The 25,752-nt window shown below is 42.9% G+C and overlaps 1 protein-coding gene across 1 annotated transcript in view; it reads left to right on the top strand.

Annotated features, from left to right (window-relative positions):
- Positions 1-8,329: 8,329 nt before the first annotated feature.
- KPNA4 (karyopherin subunit alpha 4) overlaps positions 8,330-25,752 on the top strand; it is a 79,873-nt gene continuing 62,450 nt past the window's right edge. The window contains exon 1 of the mRNA XM_004598335.3: positions 8,330-8,713. Within this exon, the coding sequence (XP_004598392.1) occupies positions 8,645-8,713 (69 nt within the window). The 5' untranslated portion in view covers positions 8,330-8,644. The remainder of the gene's footprint in view (positions 8,714-25,752) is intronic.

The following is a 25,752-nucleotide window of genomic DNA, read 5'->3' as shown; positions in this document are numbered from 1 at the left end:
TAGTCTTCTGTTGTTATTTTACTGGGATGTTCTTCCCATTTGCCTTTAGTTCTGGTAGGTGCTATTCCTCTTCTCTTTCAAGAGAACATCTTGAAGTATCATTTGTAGGGCAGGTTTGAAAGAGCCAAACTCTTTTAACTTTTCTTTACTGTGAAAGAATTTTATTTCATTTTCAAAGACTAAAGAAAGCTTTCCTGGATATGTTATCCTAGGCTGACAATTTTTTTCTTTTAGAATCTGGAATATGTCATTCCATTCTCTTCTTGCCTGTAGAGTTTCCTGTGAGAGATCTCCTGTGAGCTTAATTGGCATTCCTCTATATGTCAATTGATTTTTTTCATGTGCACATTTAAGGATCTTTTCCTTATGTTCGATTGAAGAGAGCTTGATGATCATATGTCGTGGTGAAGATCGCTTTTGATCAAGCCTGTTGGGAGTTCTGTGCCCCTCCTGGAGCTTGTTTCCCAATTCTTTCTCCAGATTAGGGAAATTTTCCTTTATTATTTCATTAAATACATTTGTAAACACAGCTTCTCTTTCTGTACCTTCTGGGACTCCCATAACTCTTAGATTTGGCCTCTTAATAGTGTCTTTCAATTCTTGAATACTTTTTTTGGCCTGACCCAGCTCTGCTTCCAGCTTTTTGTTTGCTTCCCCCTGATGACAGGAAATGTCTGCCAATTCTGAGATTCTTTCTTCTGCTTGCTTCATTCTATTTTGGAGACTCTCCACTGTATTTTTAATTTGCTCTACTGTGTTCTTAATTTCTGATATGCCAGCCTTGATTTGCTTTATTGCTTTCTTAAATTCTTTGAACTCTTGCATGTTCTTCTCATTGTTGATCAGAATCTTTAAAATGAGTCTTATGGATTCTGTGTCCCCCATTTTCTCAATGTCTTCCTCAGTTAACTCTGAGGTTGGCATAGGGTTTTGCTCCTTTGCAGGGGAGTTTTCAGTAATATTCATTGTGCTTTTGTCTTCTTTTGCTCTTGGTCATTGTACTTCTGGTAAGCAGAGTCTTCTCCTTGGGGCAGGTTTCTAAGCTGTGTCACCCACAGGTCTACAATGTGATTTTACTTATTGCAGTTGGTACACAACTTTTTGCTTGCAGCCACTTGTGCCACAACCTCCAGCGAGTTCCAGGTCTGGGTTCTTATGTCAGATTTCCACCGTGGTCTCCACAGCCTCAGCTCTTGGCTCACCACTCTCCACCTCCTGTGATACCATGCTGATGCTGAACTGTTGTCTCTGCAACCTTTCTCCCACTTCCGGTTGGAGCAGGTCCCAGGATTAGAGAGACACCAGGTGTCCTATATAATTAGGTTGTTGGTGGTGCTGATCTTGTCGGAACCTGTTGGAGTTAGGTCTGGGTGCCACACGGACCTATTTTGACTGGTTCGATGCCAGAGTCGGTATTATTTTCCTACGGGACCAGTGCAATCCATGGACCTCAGAGAGTTCTGGCGAGCTCAGCACATGCGCAGTTCACTGTTTTAAATTTCTGACTTATCTTCAGAGTCAATATTACGGACTTTGAAAGTCAAGTTTCAGGTACAATCATTTCTTTGTCTTTGTCAGTATTGTTAAAAATGCAGTTTTAAGAATAAATTGTGCTGGGGCCTGGTGCAGTAGCCTAATGGCTAAAGTCCTCACCTTACATGCGCCAGGATCCCATATGGTCACTGGTTCTAATCCCATCAGCCCTGCTTCCCATTCAGTCCCTGTTTCTAACCTGGGAAAGCAGCTGAGGACGGCCCAAGTGTTTGGGACCCTGTACCAGCTTGGGAGACCTGGAAGAGGCTCAGGGTTCCTGGCTTTGGGCCAATGCAGCTGTGGCCACTGGAGTTGCTTAGGGAGTGAATCAACGGATGGAAGATCATCCTCTCCATCTCTCCTCCTCTCTGTATATCTAACTTTCTTACAAAAAAATTAAACTTAAAAAAAATTGCATCAAAGTAATATTAGCTTTTGCTTTCCCTCAAATTTTTGAGGTATTCTCATATTTATGTGTACCTTCCTCTTCACTGTCTTTCCATTATTCTAGATACCATGAAAAAAGCAATATGCATTGTGATAAAAGCATGACAGAGTATGTTTAAATTATTCATAAAATGTCCTAGCACATTTAGGGTGCTGAAATTCGCTATTAGCAGTGTACTTTATGGATTACATCTCATTCCACAAGAGTGTCTCCAAGAGGACTCTCAGGGACCCAAAGAGGAGACCAAAAGTGTGGCTCTTAGAAAAGGTTTTTATGGCTAATTTGAATTACTCTCTTTGCGAGGCAGATACATTTGCATTTCATAGGCTCATTCCCCAAATGCCTACAATGGCAGACGTTGGGCTGTGCTGAACTTAGGAGCCAGGAGCTCAATCTAAGTCCTCCTCCTGTGGCCTCAAGGACCCAGTTACTGAAGCCAGCACCACTGCCTCCCAGGGTCTGCATCAGCAGGAGGATGGAACCAGGAGCCAGAGCAGTATCCAACCCAGGTATGCTGATGCGGGACATTACTGTCTGAACCAAAAGCCAACGCCAGCCCTCAGGAGTTTGTCACACTAATGACTACCGGAACAGAAAAATGCAGGGCTCTTTTTCTTCAGATGACAAGTATAAATACAAGAAAAAAAATAACACAAATATTAAAAATATATAGGGTCACAATTGTGGCACAGCAACTTCAACAGACATTTGGAAAACTGGCATGCTTTACTGGAAAAAAGGTCCAGCCAGAACTCCTCTGCTTCAGATCCAGATTCCTGCTAGTGAGCCCGAGAAGGCAATGTAAGGTGGCCCAAGTGCTTGAGAGCCTGCCACCCTCACGGGAGACCAGGATGAAGTTCCTACCTGCTGGCTTTGGTCTGGCCCAGATCTGGCTATTAACAGCCGTTCGGAGAATGAGCCAATAGATGGAAAAGCTCTCTTGCTTTCTCTCTCTCCTTTCTCCCTGACACTATGTTTTTCTAATACAAACATACTTTAAAAGACTCAAAATATATAATTTCTGTTTAAAGGAATGCCCATTTCTGAAAACTAAATACCTCTTCTAGGTTATTTGGATATTGATATTTTTCTGTTATCCTACGATATTTTTGAGTTAATCAAATCAGTGCTACCAGTCCTTAGTTAACTTGCTCTATCTACAAGTTAACTGTTTCCTCTGAATGTTCTATTTATAAGTAGAACAAAAGCCTAGGAAGTCTAATTTGGGATCAGAATAGTAGCTTATGTTCTGCCATGTAGAACATTAAGGTTTGATTAGCCGATTTTAGGGTGGTAGCCAAAGGGCACGAGTACAAGGCACTCTAATAGCTAATGGGCAGTCAGTAAGATGGTCTACCATTTATCAGGCTCTGATTCCCATTAGTTACACAGGCAGCAACCTTGGACAGGCCCTACGGAGAATGCTGAAATAAGCGAGCTGGTGAAATGACAAGGATCTCCAAGATTTAACAATGAAAAAAAGAGCAAGGAAAACCTGAAAATATTTGTTGTGGTGGATCTTTCTGAAGTTTATGGTACGGCAATCAGTGATTTTCAATGACAAAATTCATACTACACACCTTCGACTCTGTAAGCTTCTGGACAAACACTTGAAACTTTTTAAGAAGTTCTCCAAGAGACTTGGGAGTTTTGTGTAACGCAGGGACAGACTATCAATAGAAATCTAATAGTCTTGCAAGGCATGTATTTCAAGTCTAATATCTATGTCATATAATTGTTCAATCTTGTACTATTTTTAAATTCATTTCAGAACTATACATGTATACATGGTACTATAAGTGACTATAAGATCAAGAGTGCAGAAAAAACTAATAAATACATCAGAGGCCTACTTACATGGGATTATCTGAGGCAGTAATCTGCTTGAGGACATCAGTATATATTCATGTAAGAACTAATGCCATTTGTACTTAAGAATATTTCACTGTCTCATTAGCACTATTATTTTCAAAGTCTGCAATAGAACCTTTACTCTAGGTATAAGACATCACTGAAGGTAGGAGCCCATCAGTTTCACAAATGCCAAAACAAAAACCCTGAACTCTATTTAATGCATTTACTGTTATCTCCCTAGATACATAGCCTGTTTTATCTTAAATTTGTTACAATACGAATTTGTATTAAAATGATTATGTTAAATACACATGTATTTGACAAGAACAAATTTTTAAAAATTATTTTTATTTGAAAGGCAGATTTTATAGAGATACATAAAAAGTCTTCCATCCACTGGTCCAGTCACAAATGGCTACAAGGGTCAGAGCAGAGCTCATCTGAAGCCAGGAACCAGGAACTTCTTCCGGGTCTCCCACGTGGGTATAGGGTCCTGAGGCATTAGGCCATGCTCTGCTACTTTCCCAGGCCACAAGCAGGGAGCTGGAAATGGAGCAGGTATGACACAAACCAGTGTCTGTATGGAATACGAGCACCACAAGGCAGAGGATTAGCTTGCTGTGCCACTGCACCGGCCCCAAGAAATCTCTAATGACAAGCTCTAAAGACTGAATGAGTTATAAAATTGGGAAGCACTGAGTTTGAAAAAAACACTTGCTGAAGATGGTAAAATGAAAAGTCAAACACAAAATGTGGTTGAACTAACAACACTGATGCACTCTTCAACTCTGAGACATCACGAACATGGAATAATTCTTACAGGTTTACAATACGGCAGAAAAGGCAGCACCAGAAATGAACAAAAGGCGAACGTGGGGATCTCTGGCTTCAGCCTGGCTTGACTCTGACTCTGTGCATTTGAGGAGGGAACTGGCAAATGGAAGATCTCTGTCTTTCATATAAACAGGCAAAAACTTTTAAACAATGAAGAACTGGGACAGGCCTGAGCCTTCCCAAGCTAAGGAAGGCAGTGGCACAGTAGGCGTGTCTAAGGTGGAAGCTGAGGCACACAGAACAGACGCCATAGGCTCAAAGAGCTAGTCATTGCCAAGTTCGCCATCAGCTAAACAATATTCGAGAAAACTGAAGAGAAAAATTAGAGACAGGGAGCTACTCACAAAAAAATACTGAATAAATCCTCGTCAAGGAATACAAAACTGACCTGATTGGTCTGTAAAATTCTGTCCTTGAAATACTAATTATTTAGCATGTTTTTTCAAGGAAGACATACATAACCATGATTTTACATATACATTGCTTTGAAATGTGACATGGCATATATCTATTTCTGTGAAGCCTAATTACCCTTATTTTAGCTCTTTAAGGTTGACATCATTTTAGAACGAGCTCTGTTGGGTCACATCCAGTAGCTTTCCCAGTATGTTCTGGAAGTGAACAACAGCAGCATCCTCTGACCTCTTGTGAGGAATCCAGTCCTCAGGGCTATCTCAGCACGCACCAGTTCGAGTTTTAAGCATTCCATGGGATTCTACTGCACTTCGAAGTCTGAGAACCACTGCTGAGGCATCTCAAACTAGACAGTTGTCGAAGTCCAGCTAGGACTTGCACGATGGGCAAGAGCGAAGGAAGAAAGATAAGCAACAAGTTTTACACCCGGACACACCTGCAGTCAAGTTAGGGCCCCGGGATCAATACACTGCATGAGGGCCTAAGGAAGTGACTTAGCACTGCTGAACCTCAAGTTCCTCATACAGAAAGTGGAAGTAAAATCCCTAGCTTGAAATTCAGCGTCACAATCAACACAGAAGCTGATGTACCATCATGTTAATTAAGCTATGTGTTGTCTCAGGCCCAGTTCCAAAGGCAATTCTAGCATTTTCTATGTGATCTTGGGCATTAGGAAACCAGAAATTTAAGGGATAAATATATGCAAATATTTTAGAAGACCACCTGCCACGTGAGAAATCAATAACCATTATGTTTGTCATAGTAAGAGTACAAAAACCCATAATAAACTACCTCATGTAGATACAAACTTAGACCTAAAACACAGTGGGTCCTCAATATTTGACAACTATCACTATCATAGAATATTTTGCTATAGAGTACTGTTTTAAAAGGTTCCAAAACATGTGGGCATCCCCTGACATGTTCACACATAATGTACTATATATACTTACATAAAATGCTACCAACAGGGGAGTCAAGTAAATTGCACATGGAATCTCTTGGTGCACTCTTTGCAATATCTACGTATCTATATTTTTCAAATAATTTTTAAAAGAATAAAGAGTTAACTTGAGGTGAGCAATATTTGGGGGAGTCAGAAGTTGAGCTTACACTTTTATGCTTTTCTCCAATTAAACAGAAAAAAGCTTCAAAACAAAGAAAGCACCAACAAAACCCTAAGCCAGGACCAGCCGTGTGCAGGGGGCTAAGGCAGCTGCAGCGGCAGCACTGCACACAGGGGCTGCACCTCCAAAGCAGCTCCCTGGAAGAGGGCTCAAAGACTCGAGTCCCCGCCACTCAGGTGCGAGTGTCAGAGTGTGCGGATCCTGGCTTCCGTCCAGACACCGCACAGCAGCAGCAGCCTCTGCAGTTACCCAGGGCACGGAGATCTCGTTCATTCTCTTCTCTCCGACTTTTCCTATTACTCTACCTTTCAAATACAACAACCATTTTTTAAAAGTCATCATCTTGGGCCCGGCGGCGTGGCCTAGCGGCTAAAGTCCTCGCCTTGAACGCACCGGGATCCCATATGGGCGCCGGTTCTAATCCCGGCAGCTCCACTTCCCATCCAGCTCCCTGCTTGTGGCCTGGGAGGGCAGTCGGGGACGGCCCAGGGCTTTGGGACCCTGCACCCGCGTGGGAGACCCGGAAGAGGTTCCAGGTTCCCGGCATTGGATCGGTGCGCACCGGCCGTTGCGGCTCACTTGGGGAGTGAAACATTGGACGGAAGATCTTCCTCTCTGTCTCTCCTCCTCTCTGTATATCTGACTTTGTAATAAAATAAATAAATCTTAAAAAAAAAATAAAAAATAAAAGTCATCTATACAGGCATGCTGACAGGATAACTTCCAATTATAGCGTAGCAATTCATCCGCAATTTTGTTTTTCTTGAGGCCTGCAAATGACCACTGTGGTGGAAGAAAACACACACATTGCAGCGTTTATACTAAACTCATTTGCAGCTGCATCTGTGCTCCAGCAGGCAAACACAAGACTACTTCAATTACAACGTATAACGAACCTCACCTTTGCTTTCAGATCTGTATTTCCACAGCCCGGCCTGGCAGGCACTGGTCTGCCCCGGCCATCCCTCCGCCGCCGGCTGACAGGTACAGTGCTAACACGTACAGTGCTCCAGCCCTCATCGCGCCCACTCTCAAAGGGAGACAGGTGGCTTACACTGGTTAAACCCACACATTCAGAGCTCCGCCTCTCCTGCTTTAAAAAAAAACTTCCCTTTTTTGACTTCCGCCAAGTGTTTAAAGAGTATCTGCATTTTAAAGTCTATTGCTGCGCGCTTGTTCTACTAACAACAACAAAAAGCATCAGAAAGGGCCAAACCTCTAACTTCCCAAAGGAGTTTGCAGCAGGGTCTCTTTCCTTATCTCACTCAGCCAACGTCCCTAATCTCGGCTTTCTCTCCGGGTTGTTGACATTTGTCAAATTCCTGCACACCAGAGGTGCTAGCAGCTGGTATTTCCATATATTTAGAAAACAATTTTACTTTTACCGAATTTTTGAATACGTGCTTTGCATTATTTCTGCCTCTTATTTCTTTCTCTGGTAGAGAACGTATCCTGGGAATTTATTCCCCCTAACAGAAAAGTTAGAATACTACATTACGGTGCCGCCGGTCCCGCCCTCCAGAAAGTAACACTTGGCGGCCAAGTGGCTTCAAGGACCCAGGAAGGGGTATGGCCCCCGGGTCGGCTCTTCCCAATCTCCTACCTGCTGCAGCCCCTCAGAGAGGATGAAACACTTTGCACTGACGTGCCCTCTGCCTTCTCTGCCCACCGCCCGTCTCGCCTTGCGCAGAGCCGGAGAACGCCCGGCACCCTCCCTCCAGGCCCTCGGAGAACCGAGCGCAGCGCCGACCCTCCGGGACGGAGCTCTGTTCCTCGCAAAGCGAGCCCAGCGCGCCGAGGACGTCCTGGAGGACCCTGCGCGCGGGACGTGGACAGAACGCCACTTGCCGCCAGACGTCCGGGGCAGCGCTAACAACCGGAGCGAACCAACTCGCTCTCCGGCCCGGGCTCCCCCTCAGCTCTCCGCTTCTAGAACGCTTCCTCCGCCCCCCGCCCTCCGGCGCGCCGGGCCCCTCCCCTCGGAAGGCTCGCAGCCCCCGGCCCGTCCCTCGGCGCGTCGTTCGCGTCCCCCTCGCCGCTCGCTCCATCGGCCCTGCTGATTGGCCGAGCGCGCCGGAGCCCGGCCGGCCAATCGGCGAGGCGGGTCGGCGGCGATGGGCGTGGCCGCGGCGCCGGGCCCTCAGATCGAGGCTGCCTCCCCCTCGCAGCCGGCAGCACATTCCGCCGCCGTTGCCGCCGCCCGGCCCCGCAGTTGTCTTGGCCGGAGCTGCCGCGGCGCCGGGGTTAGGGCAGGGGGCGGGCGGGGAGAGCCGCCGGAGGAGGAGGCGGGTGAGAGGAGGGAGGGAGCTGCGGCCGGGCGGGCAGAGCAGCTCCGGCGGCGGCGGCGGCCCGGTTCCTGGGAGTGTCGGTGCGGCGCGGTGGTTGGGGCGGATCCCGCGGGGCCCGGGCGGGGGAAGGAGTCACCGGCCCGGCCATGGCGGACAACGAGAAACTGGACAACCAGCGGCTCAAGAATTTCAAGAACAAAGGCCGCGACCTGGAGGTAAACTCGGGGACGGGGGCGCCGCGGGCCTCGGGTCGGTCCCCGCCGGGGGAATGGCGCTGGGGGCCGGCCCGGCCGTGACGCTGGTGCGAACGCGCCGGGAAGTTTGTGTGGGGCCTGCTCCGCCTCCGCGGCCTAGGCCTGCCCCGCGGAGCCGGCGCCCGGCGCGGGGGCCAGGGCCGGGGCCAGGCGGCGGGAGCCGGGCGTGCGGGGAGCCGGGGCGCGCGGCCTGTCCCTGCCCGGCCTGCCCTTCCCCGGCGGCGTGCGGGGCGCGCGGCCCGTCCCTCCCCGGCCCCACTGCCCCTCGGGCCCCGGGCGTCCGGCGCCGCCGCCGACTGGGCCCTGGGGCGCGGGTGGCCAGCGTGGAGCGGGCCGAGCGCGGCTCCCAACTTCCTCGGCGAGGCCCAAGGCGGTTCCACTTAAAGGCTTTATTTTATTTTTGAATTTTCTGGTCTTCCCGACTCCCACTTTGCCCCCTCCCTCCCTGCCTCTCCCCGATGTCCAAACTACAGGAGTCAACTTCCCCGTTGACAAAAAATTAAATCGATAAACAGCCAGCCCGGCGCGAGAGGCCATCCTGGCGGACGCTGACAGTGCCTTGCAGCGGGCTGTGTTTTTACTCTGCATATAGCTGTTTCAGTGTGTGGCTCACGAGGTACTGCCCTCTTCCAGGCACAGGATAGCCCGTATTTCAGCTTGTCCACAAATCTCTTTATCCCCTCCTGAGAGGAGAGCACCAGCCGCACTCTTACATAGAAAGTCCACAGGGTTAAACAAAGCTGTCATCCTCTACAGTATCCGTTCCCTCCACCTGCTGGGGGTGGGGGTGGGGGCCGCTGGACGGGCACCAGCACGTCGGGAAGAAGGCTTCACTGTGGTAGATCCACGTCAGGGGTGTGTGTGTGTGTCTGTGTGTGTGTGCACGCGCGCGCACCGTGATTTCTGATACTTCTTAAGGGTTTAGGTAAAAAAATTTTTTTTCTTTTTTGATAAGTTTTGCATCTGAATCAAGAGTTCAGCTTTTAAGGGAAAGTGGTCAAGTATTTTTAAGTCGTCCCTCTGTACATTTCTCTCCCGAGAGCTTCACGTTCCCATGGCCTTTTTCCGAACTGGACCATGTGCTTCAGTATTTGAGGGACTTTCCGCAAAGCTGCTCCCTTCTCCGAGGTAGTTTGTGCTGTTGTAGTGGTTTTCCTCGTTTGAGAAACGCTGTGTTGGGGTTGGGGCAAGTAACTCTGTGATTGCTCTGTGGTGAAGATGCAATATAATTCTTGTGATCCTTTTATCTAATGAAAATTGTAGCATCTGTATTGGGAATATTCAAATGCTGTAAAAATCAACCACCTAGATTTACAATTTTGTTTTCATGAAATTTACCCTGTGCCTGCCAGCAAAGTGAGTTTTTTTTACTAATGTAAATATTTAGAATGAGCAAAATTACAAAATGTAAAAGCTAATGAATACCATGATTAATCAATTCAGAAAAAAATAGATTCTTTTTTCCTCTGTATTCCTGCTTGCATTGAAACATAATTAACACCCTGAATAGTTCATTCATTAAAAGTAGGCTTTGAGCATATTCACATAGTTGTGCAACCATTGCCAGAATCCGTCAATTTTAGAACATTTTTACTATGTCAAAGAGAAACTGGTGCTCATTAGCAGTCATTCTCCATTCCTCATCTAGCCAGGCCCCAGGCAGCCACTTTGTCTCTTAGATGTGATTGTTCTGGGCGGTTCATATAAGTGGAAGTATACAGTGCATGAGCCTTTGTGACTGGCTTCTTTGAGGCAGTGTGCTTTCAGGGCTCCTGTGTGTTGTGACAAGAGTGTATGGGTGTTTCCCTTCTTGGGGCTGAACCATATTCCAGCATATGGGTCACCCCATTTTGTTTATCCATTCATTAGTAGATGGACATTTGTCTTGGTCCCACTCTTCAGCTATATGTGAGTCTAATTCTGTAAACGTTCTCACACGTTAGTGTGGATGTATTTTCATGTCTCTTGGTTATACACTTAGGAGTGAAGTTATAGGTCGTGTGGAAACCTTTAATTCTTGGTGGGATTGCCAGGTTATTTTCTAAAGCTCTCCTCGTTGTCAGGGTTGATATTTCCCCTTCCTGCACGTATCTTTGAACTGTAAGGATATTATGGGGTGTGTGTGTGTGTGTGTGTTTTAAGAATATGTGCGCACTAGGTTTTTTGGGTTTTGGTTTTGAGACACTGAAGGTGCCTCCTTGGTATCCCGTGCTGACTGTGGAAATAGGAATGTTTTTACTTTGCACCTAAGGTAAGAAATATACTATAGTAGTCATACTTTCCCTTCATTAAGACATACTCAAAGTAATTCATACTTGTAATGATAGAAATGCCTTTTATTATCCATAGAGAACATTGATGGGTTATTTTGTATGCTAATTATTATGTTTGTATCTTTCAAAACAGGCCCATTTTCCTCTTCCTCCCAATAGGATCACTACGTTATGCTACATGTGTATGTAGAACACAATATGTTCTAAGAAAATGCGGTTGTTTGGTGTAGGTCTTATGGCGATACCTGCTTCTCTGAAGAGATCTTTAGAAAGAAAAATGGGCCACTGCTGTCCAGTGACTTTTATTTAAACTATTATTTTTCAAAATCAATTGTGTTTTACAATTAAACTACATGTCTCAGAAGTAGCTGTATTTCCACTGCTTAATAGCCGCCTGTGGCTAGTGGCTATTTCATTGTATAGCGTAGAGTGAGAGAGTCATGCCCCCCCTTTTTTTTAAATTTGATATAACAGTTTGGAAATGATGAAAACCGCAAAGTCCTACAGTTCGATTTAACGTGGCCTCTAAATTTCATGTGACCTGGTTCTTCTGTATAGCTGGAAGTCGTTGCCATCCATGAGAGTTGTGAAGATGAAATGGCCTGGCGAGACCTTCAATGCTTCTGTTGGGAGGAGGGATGAGATTCAGTAGGGTTCAGTATAATTCATTCTCACTCCCTTATTTGCAGTTCACTCAGGTGTGTGTGTGTTCTTGTATAACCTAGGTGGTGCTAAATCTTATGTTATATTGCACAATTAGTGGAGTTTGTTTTTTTACTTTTTTAATTTTGTTTGAAAGGGAGAAGTTTTGCAACTACTGGTTAACTCAACAGCTAGGACTGGGCCAGGCAGAAGCCAGGAGCTGGAAACTCCACATGGATCTCCACATGGGTGGCAGAGGCCCAACCTTCTGGGCCATGAACTGCTTGCTCCCCAGCCAGAGGAGCAGCGACTAGAACCAGGCACTCTGTGCAATGCATCCCTTCCAAGCAGCAGCTTCTTGCTGCACTGTATCTGCAGCAGGGCAGCTTGTACATTCAGACATGTAATTGCTCCTTGAAGGCCGGTTTGGGCACAGGAAGTTAGTGACCTTTCTGAGTTGTAATTTCTGAGTGTTAGAGTTGAAACTAATAGCTTTCAAATCGGACACTTGTGCCTGCTTTTCAGTCTAACATTCTGGCTGTGCAAAAATGCACTCATGCTAACTTTCTTGAAAGAAAAGCAGTAAGAAAGGCATATCAAGAAATGTCAGGTAATACCCACCTCAACCTGGCTTTTCCCTGCAGTGTGGTTGTCTGAGAATGGTAACCATAGAGAGCATACACAGTGCAGCACAGGAAATGGTAATCACCAAACTTCAAATAAAAAACTGTCAGGATAAACCCTGACAAGCCTATTTCGTTTATATTTCCAAAATACAGGGAAATTTTCCTATAGATTTTATAATAAACCCACAAAGTTTTTATTAGAAGTTCTGAGAATATTCAGTTTCAGGAAGAATATGAGATACACTGGAAAAGTAACGTAAGAAACAACGTAAGAAAACAACATATCCTTATGTAAAAGAATATTGAGAACCCACATAATTAGAATTACATGGTGATCTATGCAACATAAAGTGTGAACTCAGCTTGAATTAAAAAAAAAACAGTTGTGTGGTCAGCAGGAATTGAACAATTGATGAGCTGTTTTGTTGTTTGGAAATGGCCTTGGTGACTTGTGAAAAGCAGTTAAGCTGTTAAGTCTGGTTAACTTTTAGACACTGACCTCTCTCATCACACATCTTGGAACATCCTTATTGTACTGAAAATAACCACTGTCTAATTTTTCATATAATAGTCCGAGAGTGTGACATTATGAAATACCTGATAGAAATATAGTTAAGTACTAAATGATTTTAATACCTCCGGCCAGCTTTTTTAGTTTACAAGGCAACCAGTTTCAGAATTGCTGCATATCATTGTCTTGGGGATAGCAAGTTGTCTGTCTGTCTTTCTTTCTTTCTTTCTTTTTTTTTAGATTTATTTTTATCAGAAAGTCAGATATACATAGAGGAGCAGAGACAGAGAAGAAGACCTTCCATCTGATGATTCATTCCCCAAGTGGCCACAACAGCCAGAGCTAAGCTGATCCGAAGCCAGGAGCCTCTTCTGGGTCTCCCACTTGGGTGTATGGTCCCAAGGCTTTGGACGATCCTTGACTGCTTTCCCAGGCCACAAGCAGGGAGCTGGATGGGAAGCGAGCCGCTGGGATTAGAACCAGTGCGCTTACGGGAACCTGGCGCATGTAAGGCGAGGATTTATTAGCCACTAGGCTACCACACCAGACCCAGTTGTCGTTGTTTTTGTAGTCACTAGTGTTACCAAATGAACATACAAAATTGGAAGAATTGTAGAAGTGATTTAGACTAAAAAGAATGGAACCAATTTTTCTTTAATGTATAAGTTTTTGAACATTGATTTCCTAATACCTGACAGTAGTTGTGGGTCCTTGAAATGTTTTAAAATATTTTCTAGAAGAAATGAAAAAACATAAAAAAAACAAGAAAAAAAATAATGAAATATTTTATAGAACAGTGTTTATCTACCTGAGGCCAATGAGGATGAAACGAGAACCTGTGATCAAGTTTCATCTCAGTTGCTGATTTTGGAACGCCACGGTATAGATTTGGGACTTTCTCAGCACCTGTGTATGTGCTTTTAATTTATTTCTCTCCAAGTTATAAATAGAAATTATTGAGTTCATTCTAAAGAAAAAAAATGTGTGTGCTTCTAGCTTAATAGCACTATATTCAAGGGAATGAGTGTAATTCGGTATGTTGGAGTCTAATCTATGTTTTTCTACCTCTAACTTCACGCAGCCTTAATCCAGGTCCTAAATTTGATTAGAAGATTTTTTTAACAATATTTATTATTATTACTATTTTATTTTAAAGGCAGATTTACAGAGAGAAGGAGAGATAGAAAGATCTTCCATCTGCTGGTTCACTCCCCAAGTGGCAACATTGACCTGAGCCGAGCCAATCTGATCTGAAGCCAAGAGCCAGGAGCTTACTCTGGGCCTCCCAAGAGGGTGCAGGATCCCAAGGCCTTGGGGCATCTTCTACTGCTTTCCCATGCTGAAGGTAGGGTGCTGGATGGGAAGCGGAGCAGCTAGGACACAAACGAGCATCCTTATGGGATCCTGGGCTTGCAAGAGCAGGATTTAGCTATGAGCCAGGGTGCTAGGCCCTGAGTAGATTTCAGGTGAAAGCTGTTAGCAGAGCCCCTGGGTTACATTGGGTACTCAATAACTGTTTCATTTTCTTCTCCCAGAGAAATCCTTGGATATTGTGTATCATTTGTGGACTTTGGCACCTTAGAACACAATTCATTTTCTGTGCTTTCCATTTAGTTTGGGTAAAGGCTAGAGTTGGGGAAACTCTACAGATACTGTGAGAATATTTATGGTAGCACTTATGAGATACTTGTAGTGACCATAGTTCAGATGTTTTCAAAGGTTTAGGACACAGTACTTATTTACAGTGTTAAAAATTGAGGGCCCTGGAAAAGTTTTGTTTGTGGGTTTTTATTGGTATTTGCCATTAGGACATCTATTTAAACAAGACTTTAATGAAAATCAATTTATTTTCTAAAACCAGAAAGTTTCAGTGTGAATGGCCATGTTCAATTTTTTTTCCAGGTTTTTTAAATGTTTGACTTAACAGAAAACAGCTAACTTCTTTCTGTTTCTGAATACAGTCTTTGTTGATGTGCTGTTTTATTTGAAGTATGTGAAAAACACTCACCTTCACCAGATAAGTAGGGGAGATTTTAATTGCCTTTTTAGGATAAGTGGAGATTATTTGATACTATACAATCATTCCATAGTTTTTTAATGAGATTAGTTGCACTGTAGCCTGTGAAGCCACACTGATGTATTCTTCCCTGGGTGAAAATCCACTGGACTGTCTTATACTTCAGATAATGCTTTTTACCTGTGTTTGATTTTGTAACATCAAGTATTGGGTTCCCTGCAAACATTTGTCACTCTTCTCCGTTCTTTCAGATGCTGAAATATTTTGTTATACAGTGGCAAACAATCCAAAATTATTGTCACCACAGTTGAGAAAAATCTTTACTGTTGAATGTCAAGCTTACAGTGGTGGATACCCGTTTTTGAAAATCCTAATTTACACTTTGAAAGCTCAAATGTTCTCATTAGAAGTGGATAATATAAATTGTTTTTCTTGAGGCTGTGGCTCACTAGGCTCATTTTTGTGAAAACATCTGCCAGACACTGAGTCTGAATAACCATGGTTTGTTTGTTGTTCTTTGATGTAAAAATGTTGTTCCATGAAAAAAGTGGCTACTTTACAACTCAGTTGCACAAGCACTTGACATACATCTTACTGTAGAACTACAATTGATACACTACAAAAGTGTTTTATTTGTAATTCCCAATTTAAAGTTTCATTTATTCATTTGAAGGGCAGAAAGAGTGTGAGTGAGCAAGCAGGCTCCCATATGCTGGTTCACTCGCCACCTGCTCACAACAGTCAGGTCTAGGTCAGACTGAAGCAGAAGGCAGAAATTCCTTCCTGTTCTCATATGTAGTTGGCAGCGCACCAAGCACTTGTGTCCTCTTCCACTGCCTTTCCAGGCACATTAGCAAGAAGCTGGATCAGAAGTGGCAGTCTGACAGGGGATGCTGGTATTGCAAGCAGGAGACCTAACTTGCTGTGCCACAAAACCAGGCCCCCATGGAAGATAGTCCTACGGGAGCTGGGTTTGGTTTTTTCCCTTGTAAATAGCTGAAATACCATGCATACTCTTTGAGCTTGGTGCCTTTGTCTTGATTCTAAAATGCCACCAGTTTTATTACCATTTCATCAGTGCAGTTGTTGATCCATATGCACAAAAATTATTATTGGGAAAGCAGTTTTGATCCAGTAGATTCTTAAAGAGGTCTCGAGACACGCCCCGCCCAGGAGTTAGTGGAGCACACTTTGAGTTCTCTTCTCTTATTGTTACACATGACTATCACTTTCAGTTATTGCAGGTTATTTTTTTTATTTATTTATTATTTTTAATTCATTAATTACATTGTATTATGTAACACAGTTTCATAGGTACTTGGATTCTCCCCACCCCTCCCCAAACCCTCCCACCATGGTGGATTCCTCCACCTTGTTGCATAATCACAGCTCAAGTTCGGTTGAGATTCCCCCATTGCAAGTATATACCAAACATAGAGTCCAGCATCTTATTGTCCAGTCAATTTCAGCGGCTTCTTAGGTATACCCTCTCTGGTCTGAAAACAGAACCAGCAGAGTATCATCCCGATCAATTAAAAGCTCCAACATACCATCAGCAAAAATTTACATCATTATGGAATTAATTGACATAGTAATGAGTAACCAATATGGTAAAAGTAAATGCGAGTTCTTAGGGTTAAACGATGAACTGCAAAATTATTTAGATCTGAGATTTCAGCTGTTCTTGCCTGCTTAAAAGTAGAAGTTGGCATAATCTGTCCAAGCCATTACCATGCTAAATAATGCTTAGCATGTAGTACTTGCAGAATTGAGTGGTGACTCTTACTATTTTTACCAGCTGTCTGAGTGACTCCCTCTGTTGCATGTCACGATAGCATTTGGTTGTGATATTGTCTGTGTCACCATGTACCATAAGCCAAATCATGAGTTGGGTAAGGCTTCCTTTTTTCCTCATTAACCTTCAAACAAACAAAAGCCTACTTTCATACTAGGATTTGCCTGCTAGTTTTTGACTTCCATTTCTCTGATCTTGTGTTATAAATTGGTTAGTAAATATTTTATGTAGATTTTGTAGGTAGGAAATAGTTTTCAGGCCCGGTGCTCTAGACTAGCAGCTAAAGTCCTTGTCTTGCAACCTCCAGGATCCCATATGGGCGCTGGTTCTAATCCTGGCGGCCCCGCTTCCCATCTAGCTCCCTGCCTGTGGCCTGGGAAAGCATTCGAGGATGGTCTAAAGCCTTGGGACCCTGTACCCACTTGGGAGACCCAGAAGAGGCTCTGGGCTCCTGGGTTCAGATTGGCACAGCTCCAGCCATTGCAGCCACTTGGGGAGTGAATCAGCAAACGGAAGATCTTCCGCTCTGTGTCTCTCCTCTTTGTATATCTGCCTTTCCAATAAAAACAAATAAATCTTTAAAAGAAAATAGTTTCTCGTTTCTACTGTTTGGCACCCATAGTGAAAATGAGAAAAGGTCAGAGACATTTACTGGTAATATAAGATAAATTTGATAATTAAAAATGCCAGAACAAAATTGGTCACCTGTCACATTTTCATTGCCGCTAATATAAATTGCATTTTGAAAGTATTTGGGCAAATTAGAAATTGCATTGATTTTATTAGCGGTAGCCAAAGTACTGTGATCATATGGTATTCTTAATTTAGTAATTACATTTTGTAATATGTTAGGAAATAAAAATCATGTTGCGTCTGGTTTAGTGTCCTGTTCTTTAATGAAAACTTAAGTTGCCCAGTATCTACTCTTACTATTTCAGTTTTTGTATTATATCTTTGTGTTTCTTTGAAGTGGGCATTACGTAAGGTATTCAGTAGCTGAATCTTAAATGTCCTACATTGTCCTTTGGATTTGAATTGTATTAAATGGTTGTCCCCCATCATGCCTCTTTTATCCCTCACCCTAATTTTCAGCTGTTACTGACCCAGGAAAACAAGCAAAAATGATAGTCCTAAGAGTTTTCAAGTGAATGTTACATTACTTTTGTTTCTTCAATAAGTAAGTTTTTTTTCTGGCTTTCTTTAGAATAGTAGCTGTAAGGATACTTTCTCATTAATATTGATACTGAAAATGCAGATAGTTATTTTATATGTCATGTGGTTAAGTTTAGGGAACAGAAACCTAGCTCAGATAGTTCAAGTGTATTTGGAGAATCTGGCTACCGTAACTAGGTAAGTCTAGAACACAATGGCCATTAATTGTGTTAGTCTAAAATAGCTTTACTTGACCAACCTTGGCATGTTTTTATACCTGAACTAATCTCTCCAGGTAGGAAACTGGTTCTACAATTGGCCGTCACAAGGTCATGTGTCACATGTCTAATGTTGTGTGTGTTGTGGATGAGGAGGTGTGCTGGCACCTTCCCTTGACCTGCAAGTTTGCCACCAGAGGGAGGGAGCTGTGAGAACACAAAGGGAGGAAAAGCCGTTATAAAGAACCTGTAACAATGCAAGTGTGGGTGGTTGGGTCTTTACTTTCCTTTGACTTTGAATAGGATGTAGAGATATACATTATGTTGCAAGTATATCTAGAATTGGGTTCATGGTTGACAAATTATTTCATCGTACATCGTAATATTCACATCTTTCCTGTTAATGTCTTAAATATTTTGTTTTTTTTTTTTCCAGTTTTATAACAGTAATGCTATGACCTTCCTTTAAGATTTTTGTTAATATTAAGTTTTTGTGCATTCCATAGGTACAATTCCAAGAAAACAACCACAGTTCCCTGCTAATCATAATATTTAACAGGTAAAAAATGAGAAGACCACAGGTCACAAACAAGGGCTAAGAACAGAATGACCATTTCATTCCTATACAGTGTTTATGTTCTGTTTTAGCTGCAGCACATCAGAGAAAACGTTTCTCTCCCCGAGACTGGCTTATTTCATGAAGCATAAAACTTATTTCACTAAGTATTTGTTGCAGAAGACAGAATTTCATTCTTTTGTGCCTGAGTACTATATAGTGTATATGGAACGTGATTACATACCACATTTCTGTATCCAATCATCAGTTGGTCAACAGTGCTATCACTGTTAAATGATAAAAAGGTTAATTAAGACTGATAGATATAAAGCAAATCAACATTATTAGACACTGGGGAAATGCAGTTCAAAACCATGAGATAGCATTCCGTGTGCAGTAGAATGACAGTAACCCAAGAAACAATAAAAACTGTTGGTAAGGATGAACATAACAAATACTTCAGCCACTTGGAAGTGATATTTGGCTGGCTCCTTAAAAAATGAAACAGCTAACATGTGACCCAGGAGTTCCACTCACAGATACCAGTACAGCAGGATTGAAAGCATGTGTATGTACACACACACGTTTACATCAGTAGTAACTATAAAGGTGAAAACAAGTAACTCATATTTGTGAACTGATGAATATGTAAACAAGACATGGTATATCCATCCAGTGAACTATAAAAGAAAACAAAGATTGATCTATTTGAATGATAGCGTGTTAGTAGAATTCTTCCGTCCCCCAGAGGGTTGTGGAACGCCATCCGGATTTCCCATGTTGATAGGAGGGACTTAGGCACTGCAACCACTAGATCTTCTGCCACTTTGCTAAGTGCAGCAGCAGGGAACCAGATCACAACCACTGTGGCCCAGCCTTGTACTGGAGCTGTAATGTGAGCTGCCAGAATATTGAGCAGCAGTCTAACCCTTAGTGCCACAGCACTAGCTCCAGCACAGTACTGCTGACACTGGGCGTGTGGAGTTTTCTCTCCCAAACCGAGCAGTCATCCCTGCAAGGAGACGCCAGCTTAACCCTTTCTTCAGTTGAGTCCTGACATTTTCAGCCTGGAGATTATCGTCAGAAGGCAGGCTGAGCATGCAATTCCAAAAGATGTCCAGTTGCGAAAGCCAGTTTCAAGTGCATGTTTTCTGTGTCTGACTAGAAAGCCTATAAATTATCCCATAGCCTCCTCATTTGCTGCAGCCACTTGCAGAGCTCAAAAAAAGTTTATTTACTTTGAGATTTATTTTACTTGAAAGTCAGAATTACAGAAAGAAAGAGAGATCTTCCGTTTACTGGTTCACTCTTCAAGTGGTCACCATATGCCAGCACTGGACTGATGCAAAGCTGGGAGCCAGGAACTTCTGGGTGTCCCATGTGGGTGCTGGGGCCCGAGGACTGGGGACATCTTCTGTTGGCTTCCCAGGCCATAAGCCAAAAAGTTGGATCAGAAGTGGAGTAGCCAACACAAATGGGTGTCCAGATGCTGGCACCCCATGTGGAGGAATGGCTTGCTATGCCACTATGCTCACCCTCCTTGATCATTTTAAAAAGAGTATTGCGGGACCCAGGTGACCAACCAAACGGAAGAGGACATATGTAAGGCAAGACATGTGACATGGCCATGCCCTTTATACTGCGCCACCTTGTAGGCAGAGTGAAGATAAATATGTATTTCATAATGTCGCAGTATGAAATGTCTGAGATAGTTCCATAACACCACATACATTAGGGGTGAAGTGAAGAAGAAACAGAGTATGATTGCTAAAGCATATGAGGCTGCTCTGTGTGGAGGTGAAGGTCATCTGAAGTAGGACTAGTGAGAAATGCACAACTGATGCGCTGCAAGTTGTATACTTTCATGTGGTACGTGGATTATGCCGAGTTCACCGGAAATGTGTACTGTGGAAAACTGGATTTCAAAAATGTTTTCACTAAATTAAACTTTCAATTCCATTTTCCATAAAATTTTGTGTATCTTAATAAAGTTATTAAAGACAGTGTTAAAGAAAACTTATTTATAGGAACTATGTTGGTGGTGGGACATGATGGTTTCTGCTACCTAAAATCACAGCTGAACTTGAGGCAGCTCCTTTTTGCTGCCCTCAGATGGGTTCATTTGTTCAGCAGATGTTTGTTCCCCATCTGGTTCTGGAGGCTCTGCTGCAGGCCGCGAGGACAGGTCGTGGAAATAACACAAAGTTAGTGTTACGAAGTTGACATTCGCACTTCAAAAGCTGATCTGGCGGGGGTGCCCATCTGCAGGGAACAGAAATCCGTAATGTTTTGTATTTGAGAACTTTCTTGAGATCTGTGGAAAACCTTGATTTTTTTTTTTTTTTTTTAAGAAAGGAAAGACCTAGGATTGCATCTCATTAGCTGTTTGCCACTAGAAAAATTTAATACTTTTTTTCATTCACAATTCCTACTTCTGCAAAATTTAAATCCTATCTTAGTGGGTACTTATTTTTACCTTTACTTTTAAGATAGCAAAGAAGAGACAGGTGGAGTAAGGTAAACTGTTCGGAAAGTCAAGGGATGCATGCTTAAGGTGTGCTTGCCTTGGGGGTTGCAGTTCATGACTCTGCCTTCTTGCTCTGCCAGCCACTGAGTCAGCTACTGAGCTTTACTTTTGCTAGTTACTGAATCAGTAATTCTTTTTTTCTTTCTAAAGGCTTATTTTACTTGAAAATCAAAGTTTGGGGGATGGACAGAGAGAGCTTCCGTTCACTAGATCATTCCCTAGATGACCAGAGTGGCCAGAGCTGGGCTGGTCCAAAGCTTGGAGCCAGGAACTTCTTTCAGGTCTCCCACGTGGATGTGGAGGCCCAAGGACTTGGCCTTTCTTCTGCCTTTTTCCCAGGTCATTAGCAGGGAGCTGGCTTGGAAGTGGAGCAGCTGGGACTGGAACCGTTGCCTATATGGCATGCAGATGCTTCGCCACAATGCCAGTCCTATTAACGTATTTCAGTATTAAATTACTCAGAGTCTTACTGAACTAGCAACCACTTAACCAAATTAAGGGTTTTTTTTTATTTTATTTTGTTTGTTTTTTAGTTTCTGACCTGCTTACAGATTGACTTTCTTGAGTTAGGTTCTGTCCTTGATTTCAGCCTGTCCCTGATGTGGGGAAACAAGAATATCAATGGTAAACACTGTTCTTTGGCTACTTCTTCCAGTGCTCGGGGAACAGGCAGTGGCGTTTAACTAAAAGTATGAATAACGTTGTTTACTTACTATTGTTTGTGTTCTTGGTTTTCAGTGATTTTCTTATAATCTGGGGCAGATGATTATTGCTTTCTTATTTCTGCTACTGCCCCTGTGTCATTCATAAAATAATTGATGTGATTCTTTTAAAAATAAATCTGGGTTGGCTAGGTGTCACAGTGGATTGGACTGCCACCTGCTGTGGCCTCATCTAGTATAGGCAGTTGTTCCAGTATCAGCTGGTCCACTACCAATCCTGCTTCCTGCTAATGTACCTGGGGAAAGCAGTTGGGCTGACCCAAAATTTTGGACTCCTGCTACCCATGTGGGGCCCCCGGAGGAAGCTCCAGACCTAGCTGTTAGGACCATCTGGGAAGTAAACCAGCGAGTAAAAATCAATTTAACTATGACTTGGAAGTAAATAAGTTTTTTTTTAATTGTTTAAACCAAATTGAATCACTTTACTCTTGTTTTAGTGGTTTCCCACTTCCAAACTCCTTAAAAGACCTTTATGACCTTGACAAATATACTTTCACCTTCAATTTGATAGTTTCACTTTCAATTTGATACCTTCTGATTCTTGCTACTCTTACCACATCAGTTACTGTCTTCTTTAGGACCCTTTCACATGCTGTTCGGTTACAGTGACCTCCTCCCCATTCCCTTTGTTTTTACTGCATGTGCTTCTCAGCCTTTGAATCTGAACTTCAGTGTCTTTTTTTTTTTCTTAAGGATTTATTAATTTGAAAGAGGTACAGTGGATTGGTGGGGGAGACATAGGGAGGTCTTTCATCCAGTGGTCACTCCCCCAAATGGCCCCATGGCTGTGGCTTGGTCAGACTAAAATTGGCAGCCACGACTTCTTTTGCATCTGCCACATGAGTATAGGGGCCCAAGCACTTGAAACAAGCTCAGTCACTTTCCCAGGCACACTAGTAGGGAGTGGAGCAATGGTGACTCAACAACACCCATACAAGATACTCGTGCTGTAGGTAGCAATTTAAGATACTACACCACAGCACTGGCCCCCAGTGTCACTTTTTTAACAGAGGCCATTCTTGGAAAACAAGCTAGTAGAAATTAAACCTCCAGTCCCGGCATAATAGCCTACTGGCTAAATCCTCGACTTGCATCCACTGGGATACCATATTGTCTTGGGTTTGTGTCCCAGCTTCTCCACCTCCCAGGGCCAGTGCAGTGGCAGACTAATCCTCTACCCTGTGGGTGTTTCCATCCCCTTTGTGTACCAGTTTGTGTCCTGGCTGCGCCATTTCCCATCCAGCTCCCTGCTTGTGACCTGGGAAAGCAGTAGAGGACAGCCCAAAGCCTGGGGACCCTGCACCCACCTGGGAGTCCCAAAAGAAACTCCTGGCTCCTGCCTTCAGATCAGCTCAGCTCCAATCATTGAGGCTGCTTGGGAAATGAACCAGTAGACAGATCTGTCTCCTTCTCTCTGTATATCTGCCTTTAAAAAACCAAAAACAGGAAACCTCCCTTCTGTTTTCCTTAGAAGCATGGATAATGATTTATGTAAATTATCCAGCGTTCCTTTTCTCCCGACACAGTATACGTTTCCTGAAGATTCTGTACTTGTCTGTTCTGTACATTATTCTTGTTCTCATCACATGGTCTGGCATATAGTTGCTACTGAAATAAATAATTTGAGATAATTTTTCTAAAAAGAGAAAGGGACTGCATTCTGCTCAGAATTAAATCAGGTGAATGTGAGAATTTTTAGGAAACAAATCTACAATCTCACTAGTATATTTGGGATGTTTCCTTTAGTTTGTATACATTTTAATCAAGTGTTCTTGAGCTTAAAATTGATTTGATGGTAGAATGTAGCTGTATTGACACTGTTGATCTTTTGAGCCAGGTAATTTGTTCAGAATAAAGTAGGTGCCCCATACTAGATATCAGTGGCAGATCCCAAACCCCAAGTTATGACAACCAAAACAGTCTCCAAAAGTTGCCAAATGTCTGCTGAGTGGCAGAATAATCATTGATGAGAAACATACATTAGTAAAGTCACCAGAATCCCATAACCATTTTCAGTTTTCAATTTAAAAATACCTGATGCCTTGCTGTTTTCTGTGTAAAAAGCAGCAGAACTTTTTTTTTTTTTAAATTTCATTTTATGACACAGTTTCATAGGCTCTGGGATTTCCCCATCCCCTCCCCAAATCCTCCCCCTATATTGAATTCCTCCATATTGTTACAGTAGTATAGTTCATATCCAGTCATGATTCCTTCACTGCGGGCATGGACCATGTGGAGAGTCCAACATCTTATTGTCCAGATAAATTCAGCAGTTTCATTGGGAGACTGTCTTTGGTCTGTAAGTAGAGCTGGCAGGATATTGCCCCACCAATGAGATAGAGCTTCTTAAATTAGACAGTTGAAGCTCTGTTGTGTATGAAGCTATTTGAGTGTTGCAAGGAATATTTAAACTTGGCCAAATCCTTACCTTATTCCTTAACTTCTAAGTTCATAATTCTCTCCCTATAACTTGATTTCTCTGACTGTAGTTCCACTTCAGGCAGGTGAACTCACCTACATTGGACATTCAGTTCTGCGTTTGTATCTGCTTTTTTGAGTTCCTTCTGGAAATAATTTTCCTTTACTTTATGCCTATTATTTCCATTTCTTATTTATGCCAACTGGTAAAGCCTAAGCCTCCAGGCATCAGTTAAGTTTTGCTAATAAACCAATTCATATGGTTCATTGCTTTGTTGAATTTCTGGAGTAGGTGTTTATATACCTGTATTTTGGTGTTTCCTTATGTAAGATAATGTTCACTTCTCACATATTTTTGCAGAAAGAAATATAATGGGTTGTATACCAGCATATTCAACATACTAGATGAAATGTATGAAGTTTTGAAACATATAAACTAAATTGTCAAGACTGTGTCGTAGAAATAGAAAGTCTGAACACATCTGTAAGTATGAGAATGAACAAGGAAAATCTCCGGACAGATGGCTTTACTGGCAAATTTTGCCAAACATTTGTAGAGACAGGCGTTGCGGCATATGAGGGTCAGCTGCTTCCTGGGCTGTCTGTGTCCCATGTGGGAGCGTCTAGGTCAGGTCCTGCTATGGCCTAGGGGGTCAGATGAAGGCTCCAGCACTTAGGTTCCTGCCACTCAGCTGAGATGGGGCTCTGACTTCAGCCGTTTCCAGTCTTGGCTGTTGTGATATTAGGAAGGGAACCAACAAATGGAATATCTCAATTTCTGACATTTTTCAAATACAAAGAAACATTTAAAAGGACAGTGCTCAGCACAATTGTAGCAGGACAATGTGATCCTAGAAGGTCAGCGAGCGCAGGGTTACAGTTGATTGTGCTGACCTTCTAGGATCACATTGTCCTGCTACAACGGTAGCCTAGTAGCTAAAGTGCTTACCTTGCACATGCCAGGGTCACATATGGGCACCGGTTCTGATCCAGGCAGCCTTGCTTCCCTTCCAGCTCCCTGCTTGTGGTTCTAGATCATTTAATAAGGGAAAATAAAAGCATTGGAACTGTACAATTAGAACTTATAAATTCGTCACAATTTCTACATATTAACTCAGTTTATAACATCGGTCTATTTCTAACACTGATTAGCCACCTGAAAAGGAAATTAACAATCCCATTTACAGTATCATAAAAATATTTAGGAATAAACCAGAGATTACCAACTTCTACACTGAAAACTATAAAGTAGGGACCAGCATCATGGCATAGCTGGTTAGCCTGCCACCTTCAGTGCTAGCATCCCATGCTGGAGTGCTGATTCAAGCCCAGGTTTCCCCACTTTTTTTTTTTTTTTTTTTTAGTTTTAGTTTTTTGAGGGTTTTTATTTTTGAGATTGTTTACGTAGATGATCAGGGTGGGAATGGTCAAGGATCAAAGGATAGTGGATGAGACCACTGTTTATACCCTTTCTTTTTCTTCTTGTGTATGGGGGTGAAGGGAATACAAAAAGAGAAAGCTCGCCCAGCCTCCCAACTGCTGC

This window comes from Ochotona princeps, chromosome 3 (genome assembly GCF_030435755.1).
Source record: "Ochotona princeps isolate mOchPri1 chromosome 3, mOchPri1.hap1, whole genome shotgun sequence".
Classification (NCBI taxonomy): Eukaryota; Metazoa; Chordata; class Mammalia; order Lagomorpha; family Ochotonidae; genus Ochotona; species Ochotona princeps.
Note: the sequence above shows the minus strand (reverse complement) of the source record. Positions and strands in the feature narration are given on the sequence as shown.